Below are 9,745 nucleotides of genomic sequence, written 5' to 3' on the forward strand. Positions count from 1 at the left end.
TGATAGTATGGATGTAATTTGAATCCGTTCTAGATTTTTAAGGGACACACATGGCTCACAAACTGTAGGACTTCATTTAATATTGTGACATTCCTGTGGGACAACTTGGGCTGCTGGCAGGAAACCCTGGTCACCAAAGCTGGGTTGAGAATTGCTCCCTTAGGTTATGGCCTTTTAAGGCAAAATGCCTTAAGGTAAGCAAGGGACGGAATGAAAGTGTGTCATTGCTGCGTGACTCTTCATTTAAGGATATATATAGACACGGAGATACGGGCCTATGACGTTCTACGCATAATGTCTAGATAGGAAAAAGATGGATACGAGTTAACAGCAGTTAACCTACAGGGCGAAACTGTGGGTAATTTTAATTTTCTTCCTTTTACCTAATATAAATTTTTATATTACTATAAATATTTTAATTGACTATGAAAGTCTCCTTAAAAATAGGCTGTGAATTAGATAACCGATCAATGTGAATTTTCCTCATTTTGACACTTGTTCTGTGATAAGGTGAGAGAATGAAATATTTAGAGGTAAAGAAGCAGGATGCGTTCAACTAACACTAAGATGGGTCAGGTAAAAATATACATACATGTACGTGTATGTGACACACACGCACGTATGGAGAGAGAGAGAAAAGGAGAATGACAAACAGGCCAAATGTAAACCAGTTAGAAAATCTGGGCAAAGGGTATTCCTTGTACTGTTCTTGCGACTTTAATTTAAAATGGTAAAATAAAGTTATCCAGTAACTGTGATATTGAAAGAACAGACACCGGCAGGCCCGCGTGAGGCTGGAGGGCTGCTGAGGCCTCGCGTTCTGCCATCTGCCCAGTCCCGTGGCTCGGGAAGTGACCGGAACACCCTGTTCTGCCACAGGCTCAGGACGCATAGTTTTTTCCCCCCAATAGGCTGCAGGATTTACTCCTGCTGGGGCACCTTCTTTGCCCTGGTCGTTCCCTGCTCTCCTGTAGGTTTGCCATCATGGTAGCCCTGCTCTGCCCGTGCCCCTTCCCCAGAAGGCAGTTGTCCAGAACACCCAGGTCCGGCGGTCAGCCTTATCCTTAGGCCTGGGACTTAGAGCTCCTTCCTTCCTCCTTTTCCCTGTCCCCTTGCTTTTTGAGCTCATCTGGAGTCTTCCGCATGGCACCAAAGGCCTATAAAGCACTATTTCCTGACTTTGTGAGCAGGGCAGGGTGCCAACCTTCTTTGATCTCCTAGCAACCACCACCTGCACACACATCTGATCCTGGAGCCTGGGTCTCCATCCCTGACTCCCTGTCTTTTCCAGACCTCGGCTCTGGGTCTCCATTTACTCATCCATGAGAGAATCTGGCTGGAGCAGGAACAGGCAGACAGATCCACGAACAGAACGGGGCTGCAGAGCTCGGTCCCGGCAAATAGGGGAGCTTAGTATGTGAGAAAGGTGCTGATTCCAGCCCAGTGTGCACAGCCGCTTATGACACAAACCGCGGGGGCACCCGGCCCGATCTTGGAAAACGGATCGGAACCCTTTCCACCTACCTTCCATCAATCTATTTCTGGAGGGTCAAGTCTTCAACATAAAAGCCAAAATCAGAACAAATCATCAATGAATATCTTTATAAATCATCTTAGAGTAGAACAAGCCTTTCTCTGGATAGCAAAATTAACAAAACAACAGACGCCGACAGGAAACAGAAAACAAAAGCCAGAAAGTAGATGAGTGATAAATAGGACTGCATAAAAAATTTAGACGTGACAAATGTATACGAACTCTCACTGGCCAATAGGAAAAATCTCAGGAACCCACCAGAAAAGTGGGCAAGGCATGAATGGGCAGTTCACGGAAAATAAATCTAAGTGACCAGTAAACCTGAGAAGAGGTGCTCAGCCTTCCTTTTAAATAGATTCAACTTCAAACTGGCACATGCTGCTTCGTATTCTCAAATGGGCAAAGATCAGAATGTTGGACATGACGGCGGTGCTGTGGGACGATTCGCAGGCATCAGAGAAAGTGGTCCTGACCTCCTCATGCTTATCAGGGAGACCTTTGACCCCGAGGATTTAGCAACCAACAGAACCAACACAGCCTCCCCCTCTGCGTGGGTCTCTTTGTTAGTCTCTGTGTGTTTTCCTCTCCCTCATTTTCTCTCCCCATTCTGTTTCACAAAATTGCTTTTCACGATTCTCTCTTGAATTAAGCTGAGAAATAAATCCAAGCTACCAGCTTCTTATCCAATTCATAATGACTATTACCGGTAGAAACGAACAAAACAAAATTTGACAATGGTTGAAATTGCTCATGGTAAATGTCTTATTTAAACAGATATAAGTTTCAAGGTTTTTTTTCAGCTACTAAATTTAGAGGTTAAAAATTGGGCCCAAGACAACACAAACTTGGCAGAAATAATGTAGAAAGTTCAAAACGACAGAAGCTGTTACTGGTAAAATTTGATATAGCTGGTAAAATTTGATATAGCTGAAGGCTAATCTAGGAATTAAATATTATTTACACAATATAATGGAAAATGGGGAGTTAGTGTTTTGTGAGTAGAGTTTCAGTTTGGGAAAATGAAAACGTTCTGGAGATGCACGGTGGTGATGGTCGCACAAAACTGGTCTTAATGTCGCCGAACTACACACTTATAAGTGGTTAAAATGGCACATTTTATGCTATGTATATTTTGCCACATACAATTGCTCATATATGTAAAATTTAATAAAAAGAATGATCTAGAAAAAATGCAGACATTCCAAATACCACAGAAACGGAAAGTAACCAAAGCCTCAAATGCTGAGATTTCTCTGCATATACAATGTTATAAAATATGCTAACTTTATAATAAATCTTATCAATGTTATATGTTGCTCTTGTATGTGATAAATATACAAGTAAGAATAACTTTTTAAAATCTTATGGAAAAGACCTAAGCAGCTGAAGTTTCCAGTAAAATAAACATTTAAATGGAAAAAAAGCTGAAATTTATTTATGCCAAATAGGAAATGAAAAACAGAAATGCGTTTGCTTCTTGGAGTTTGTTCCAGAAGATATATTTTTTCAATGAATATCATATTGGCAAAAATCTGATTGAAATAGCCTGGATTAAAGAATCAGGGTCACATCCACTGGAGAAGATGGCAGAGCAAACCCTTTATGCTTTGATGATTGAGAGGGTGGGTTGGTTGTACAGCAACCCTTCTTTCAGATGTTTTTCTTACCAGCATGATTGCACACATGTGTGTCAGCCAGAACGGTCAGCTGGAAGTCTCACGGCTCTGAGTGATCAAGTTCCCATTTACATCTGAGGAAACTGAGGCTCACAGAGGCCAGGTAACTTGACCTACTGGAAGAAACGGAAGGAAAATGCCAGTCAGATCATCACTCCCGTCTGTGGCCCACGGGCACAGACTTAGGACTCTGACTCTCTACATAAGCAGTAAAATGATTTCCTGCATGTGATGTGCTACTACCATGGTGCCTGAGGTGTCACGCAAGGGGACCTCGCCTGACTTATTTTCTGCTGGGTCATTTGCACTTGGAACAGTAGTGGTTTTATGTTCATCGATAAATCAATAAGTACTCACTGAATGAATGAATACAAAGTAAGGGCTCAGTAAACACAGACTTTGTCACCATACGAGCCAGCTGGAGTGCTGGAGACCTTGGGTGGGTGGTGGACAAGCCAGGTTTTAGATCTGCTCAGTGAAAAATTAATAAGGAAACCTCAAGTAAAGTGGGAGTCAGGAAGGCCTGCTGAGGGAGCTCTCACTCTCTAGCACTTGTCAATCACCCCAAGCAGAAAAGACTAATCTTGCACCTCCGCAGGGAGGGAAGATTTTCTTCTTGCCTAGCAACAAGCCCGGCCAAAGGAAAACACTGCAGCTCAGTGTTTTCCAATGAGAAGCTGTCATCACCCCGGACTCTCCAATGAACTTTCATTTCCCTTTTGCTAAGGACTTCCTCCCGCCCCCTCCTTTCTAGAAAAGCCTTCCATTTTGTATAACACTGCTGGGAGTATCTCTTTGTTTCTTAGATGAGATGATGTCAGGTTCATGAATTGTTTAATAAAGCCAATTAGATCTTCAAATTTATTCAGTTGAATTTGTGTCTTAACCACACTGTGGCCGGTGTGATCTCCGTGGACATCATTTGTACTGCACAGACCTCAGTTTTCCCATCTGGGAAATGGCAAGTTCATAACAGCTACAAGCTAATATCATATACCTATGAACTAAAAACTGATAAGAAAAAGAGAAACGACTCAATAGATAAGTGTACCAAAAATGTGTTAGCAAAAATTTAAATATATAGTGCTGGCAAGGAAACGTGCATGGCATATGGGAATGAGCACAGCTACAGCTTTTCAGAAAAAAATCTGCACTGGGTATCAACATTTTAAATGCACGTTTGACCTAGAAATCTAGCTCATGGAAGCAAAAATACCAGAAACCAAGGATATTCGTACAAAGTATTTATTGTAGTATTATTCGTAATGGCACAAAATCAGAAAACTAAGGGCCCAACAAATGGTCGGGATTGAATAAATATCTGGATGCTGCTGCATAGTCAAAGGTCTAGCTATTGACCCGAAGGAATATCCATTTCCAGAGGAATTCTGGAGGAAAGGGAAGAATAAAGCTCCAAAGGGCAACGTCTGAACTTCCAAGAAGCTTCAGTGAAGACTTGACAGGCCAGTTAATAGCTCACTAGAGCGAGGATGGAGTTTAGCTGTGGATTTCATTTACGTGGTATCTTTTCCCCGGCAGACGCGCGGCCTCAGGATGAACACGCCTCCGCATACCTTCTAACCGCCCCCGCTCCTCGCACAAGGGCAGGGCAAGCTGGCGTTAGGGCGTTCCAGCAGTGGAGCCCCCTGCCCCCCCATCCCCGAAAACAAACGAGAGTGTGCAGGCTGAAAGGGCTTAACACATATGTACTGGACGGGGGCCACTCCCTGAATTCATTAGGGGGACTTCCGCTCATCAGTTCCTCTTCCCACCACTGGTTACAAGAGCTAAGCGCGGGAAAGGGCGACCACGGGACCGAGATCGCCAGCTGCTCAGCCAGCGGGAGCTGGACTACATTGCGGGAGGACTACAACTCCCAGCACGCCCCGCGCCGCCCAGCCTCGCATTCCCAGAAAGCCGCGGGCGCACAGCTCATGGGCGGGGCGTTCCCGACATGCCCCGCGGCGGCCGGCAACCGCCGGATTTGAATCTCGGCACGGCTCCGCAGCGCCGGGATGGGCGCCCCGTCGTTGCCCCCGGCCTGGCAGCTCTACCTCAAGGACCACCGCGTCTCTACGTTCAAGAACTGGCCCTTCCTGGAGGGCTGCGCCTGCACCCCGGAACGGGTGAGACCGCGCGGCTTCCCGGGTCCCAGGCCTGCCCGCCCCGCCCCAGAACCCCCACCCCGACCCTTGGCGACCCCTCCCACGGGGCTCCGGCCCCTCTGTGGGCTCCCGGGACTTGGGGCGACCCCCCTCCCGCGGGGCTCCAGCCCCGATGTGGACTTCGGGATGCGCCCCTACCCAGGCTTGAGCCTTGCTTTCCTCTGCAGATGGCCGCGGCCGGCTTCATCCACTGCCCCACCGAGAATGAGCCGGACTTGGCCCAGTGCTTCTTCTGTTTCAAGGAGCTGGAAGGCTGGGAGCCAGATGACGACCCCATGTAAGTACCCCAGGCCAGCCTCGCTGGGCTTCCGGGGTGCCATGCTCCATCGGGAGCGTCTGTTCTGAGCTGGGCTTGGGAAAACTTTCTGGATTTCAAAGACGTTTAGTGAAGGAGCCACGGTTTTATGACCTTATTTCGCGCCCTAAGCAGCTGTTGCGAATGGCTGAATCTCTGTGCGCTGGCGCCTCGGCGATGCTTCCAACCTAATTAACCCGATTTGGCCGAATGCCCCTCGGGGTGCATGCTGAGGAGCGCCTCACTCTTGTAGGTGCTTGGTGCCTTTCAGGGTCCACAGAATATAGGAGCATATCCTGTTGTGACCTAGGGATGTCCAGGTGCTTTCCTCGTTTTAGCGTTTTGAAATCTATAACTTTATTGAGTTATAAATCACAACCACAAAAAAAAAACACCCTATTAAAGTGGTACACTTTGGTATTTATTTGTTCTTTGAGGTACCTAGTTATTTTTTTTTGCAATTCTGTGTATACTCGTGTTCAGATAGGTCACAATAGCTGTGTTTCCGTGACGTATTGCCACATTCTTTTCTCAACTTTTTATCCCCCATCAGAATCAATTGTTTCCACGACTTTAATGTTTTTCCCTAGAGAATCACTCGAGGTGTTTCTCTCTTGGCCAGGAGAGTGTTGCCGTTTTTCCTAATGTGTTTGCTCTTATGGCCCAGTATTAACTGGATGGCGTGGCGATCATACCGGGAAGCACCCGTTGTGTTCTCGGGAGTGAATTTCTGCCTGCTGTAATGCTTTCAGACCCTGCTTACTATTGGCTGGCCTTTCGGACTCTGGCCGTATGTGCGTTCCAGGACCACGGTGGTTCAGTGCCGTCCGCTCAGCAGGGCTAATTCCCAGGGCAGAAAATGATGGTGCGAGGCAGAGCACGTCGCGGAAGAAGCCCGGCCAGCCTCGCCCTCATTCCAAACAGTAGACTGTGCACCAATTCCAGTGACGTGAGATCGCTTCACACGGTTCCTCGAGGACTTTCGAGGGGTTTGACGTGTGATAGCTCTGGGACTCATAACATGTAACCCTTTTCCTCGTAACTGCTTAAGGGCTCCAGGCAAAAGGCAGAGAGAAGGCGCTAAGACGAGCTGTGTGGGAATGTGGCCGGGGACCTAGCGCTCCGTGGTCCCATCTATTTCAGATGTCACACTTTGCTCTCGAAGCAGAACGGGGGTGTCTGAGACTGCGAAAGGGACCGTTGATAATGAACTGTTGCTTTCTCCCTTTACTAACTTTCTCCGTCGACCTGCCCTTGTATTGATTTTTCTTTTTTTTTAGAGAGGAACATAAAAAGCATTCGTCTGGTTGTGCTTTCCTTTCTGTCAAGAAGCAGTTTGAAGAATTAACCCTCGGTGAATTTTTGAAACTGGACAAAGAAAGAACCAAGAACAAAATCGTACGTATTACTGAGAGGAAGCCAAGAGCCAGCGCTGCTCAGCATCTTTAACACTCACCTTCCCAGCCCCGTGGGCTGTTTCCCCCTGTGACCATTTTTTAAGACCCTCGGATGTGTGTGTGAGGACGTGAAAGGCCAGAAAAGCGTTTGTCCTGGAGCGTGGTCTTGGAGTCGCTCAGTCAGAGACAGACGTGTCCCCTCAGTGAAGGTGTGGTCAGTGTGAGGCTCCCTCTGGTGGTGGCACACAGTGATGGTTAGTTAGGCTGCCATTCCTGCCTTCAGTGACAGTCGAGATCAGTGTTGGGAACGGAGGGTTTGAGGACACAGCAGAGCATGTATTGGGGGAGGGGCGTTACGTGTATTGGGAAGAAGCGGTGCCATTCTAGCTGGATCTTGAAGGGATTTCTGCAAGTGAACTTTGACTCTGGGACAGGCGGGCTGTGTCATTGGGAGACTAACCACAGAGTGAAGCCCTGAGTCCCCAGAGGGGAGGTTCCCCAGCAGTCTGGGCTGCAGAGAATGGGGTTCCAGAGAGAACCAGGATTCCCAGTTAAATCTGAATTTCAGATACACAAGATATAGTTTCTTAGTATATCTCACATTTTATATGGGTGCTTATAAACAATCACTAGTTTATATGACGATCACCTTTAACTAGGCATACTCTGTATTTGCTCAACCTGGTAGCCTTACAGAGAATAAATATTTAGGTGTTTAATATCCTTGTAGCAAAGCACTGGGCGAGGGTCCCCCCTCCTGGTTGTCTGTGACTTTCGGCCAGTCTTGGTCACGCTTTGCTGCCAGGTGGAGGCTAGAGCCCCAGGTTTCTAAGGCCCTTTCCAGATGGAAATTGTGTTCACTTCCAGAGACGAGAATGAAATACTGTCCAACGTAGTAGCCTTTAAACGCCGAGGACCAGAGTCTCCTGTCGGGAAGGGAGGAGACGCTGGTCAGTGAGCGAGCCGTGGGACGGCTGCTTGCTCGGGGAGAGCCCCAGTCAGGGGTCAGTGCACGTCTGGGCGGTGCCTCAGACAGCAAGCGGCTCAGCCTTCACGGGCCACGTAGTTTCTGTGAGGTGTTATTTCTTGTTTTTCCCAAGTGTTTAAAACCGTGAAAACCATTCTTAGCCCAATGGCCATATGAAAAGCAAGCCACAGGTCCCGCGGGCCGTAACAAACCGGCTTTGCAAATGTAAGGGACAGTCGTGAGAAAGCTGTGCCCGAGGAAGCGGGAGGCAGATGAGGGTGTGGCCAGGGAGGTTAAAGCCGGTTCCACGGAGAGAGCCAGAGAACTCGAGGTACTCACAATGAAGGAGGCTACGCAGCTGTGACAGCCAGGCCCGAAACGCCACCTGGGTGCCGTGGACCCTGTGGTCGGGCGGGTGGCCTTTGGGGAGGCGACGTGGGAGCACTGCCTGGGTGGGGGGCCCACCAGGAGATGCCCGCCGTCGTCTGCGTGGACAGCACTCGCTTTGCAACTATTTTCTGTTCTTCCCTAAGTCAGAACACAGGATGCTGTGAATGGACACATTTGTTTTTTACTTTAATTACAAAACAATATGAGCTTCTGTAAGGAACAATCAAAGTCTCCCCTCTCCATGCTGGGGAGGTGACCACTGCTAACTGGTGCGTTTCCTTCCAGATGATTTTAAAATTTATATATTTTGAAGAAGAATAGAAAGTTTAAGCTGTTCATACTTTTCTTAATTGGTTTATAAAAGTTATGCCGTAGAAAGATTTTTCATGTCCGTGGTCGTCACCTCTGCTGCTGTGACGCTTCTGGGCTGTGCGTCTGTCCGTGCAGCCACCAGCCACGTTCAGCTGTCAAAGGTAAGTGAAGTGTAGCCTTCAGCTCTCTGTCGCACTTGCCCTGCTCGGTGGCTCCACGTGGCCAGCGGCTGCCAAACTGGACAGTGCAGGGAACAGAACGTTTTCGTCATTGCAAAAGGTTCTGCTGGACAGGGTTGTTTTAGGGTGCCAACCAGCTGGGAGGTCTGCTGCAAATAATGTGTCAAATAATGTGTCAGTGATGTGAAAACAGGCACCCTGGTGTTCTGGTGTGAATGGGTGCTGAGGGTGGGGTCAGAGCCGGGGCTGGGAATGGGCATGACCCGAGGCCTGTGTGCATCACGCCGGGGCACCCGGGGGCAAAGTGGGGTCCCTCACTCCCCTGGGTGGTTTGGCCTGCGAGCCTCGTGTTCCGTGGTCGGGGCTGATTCTTTAAACCATTTAGTCAGCTCTGCGATTGCACCAAGCGGTGTAAAGCAGTCATTTGTTAGACAGCTTTCAAAAAGAACCGGTGACAGGACATGTCGCAGGACAGATTCCGAAGACGAGGCGCAGGTGCTGTTCCTCGTGGCCCCAGACGCAAGTGTGACAGAGTCGCCCGCGGGGCCCCAGTGCAGAGGGCGGCTGCAGCAGGCGTGGGGCCCGGCTCGCTTCGTGCGGCTGCATCTCTGCCTCCGTCTTTTGGAAAAAGAGAAAATAAATTCGCACCGATTTGAAAATGGATCCGTTCCGAGAGCAAACACTGTGGGGACAGGCAGAGAAACTTGCTTCCGTGTGAGACGGGGGGGTTGCAAACGCCTGCGGGGGCTGCGGGGGGCAGCGAGGCGCCGGGGGGCTGCGTCCTGAGCCCGGTGGCAGAGTGTGGCCCAGCGAATTTTGTCGTGTTTTTC

At 48.6% G+C, this 9,745-nt stretch overlaps 1 protein-coding gene across 1 annotated transcript; it reads left to right on the forward strand.

Annotated features, from left to right (window-relative positions):
* Window positions 1-5,149: 5,149 nt before the first annotated feature.
* BIRC5 (baculoviral IAP repeat containing 5) lies at window positions 5,150-9,654 on the forward strand. Its single transcript, XM_011362036.2, has 3 exons — window positions 5,150-5,336; window positions 5,543-5,652; window positions 6,951-9,654. Exons 1-3 carry the CDS (start codon window positions 5,226-5,228, stop codon window positions 7,117-7,119), a joined length of 390 nt encoding a protein of 129 aa, XP_011360338.1. The 5' UTR covers window positions 5,150-5,225; the 3' UTR covers window positions 7,120-9,654.
* Window positions 9,655-9,745: the final 91 nt, after the last annotated feature.

Source organism: Pteropus vampyrus, unplaced genomic scaffold (assembly GCF_000151845.1).
Source record: "Pteropus vampyrus isolate Shadow unplaced genomic scaffold, Pvam_2.0 Scaffold72, whole genome shotgun sequence".
In the NCBI taxonomy this organism is placed as follows: domain Eukaryota; kingdom Metazoa; phylum Chordata; class Mammalia; order Chiroptera; family Pteropodidae; genus Pteropus; species Pteropus vampyrus.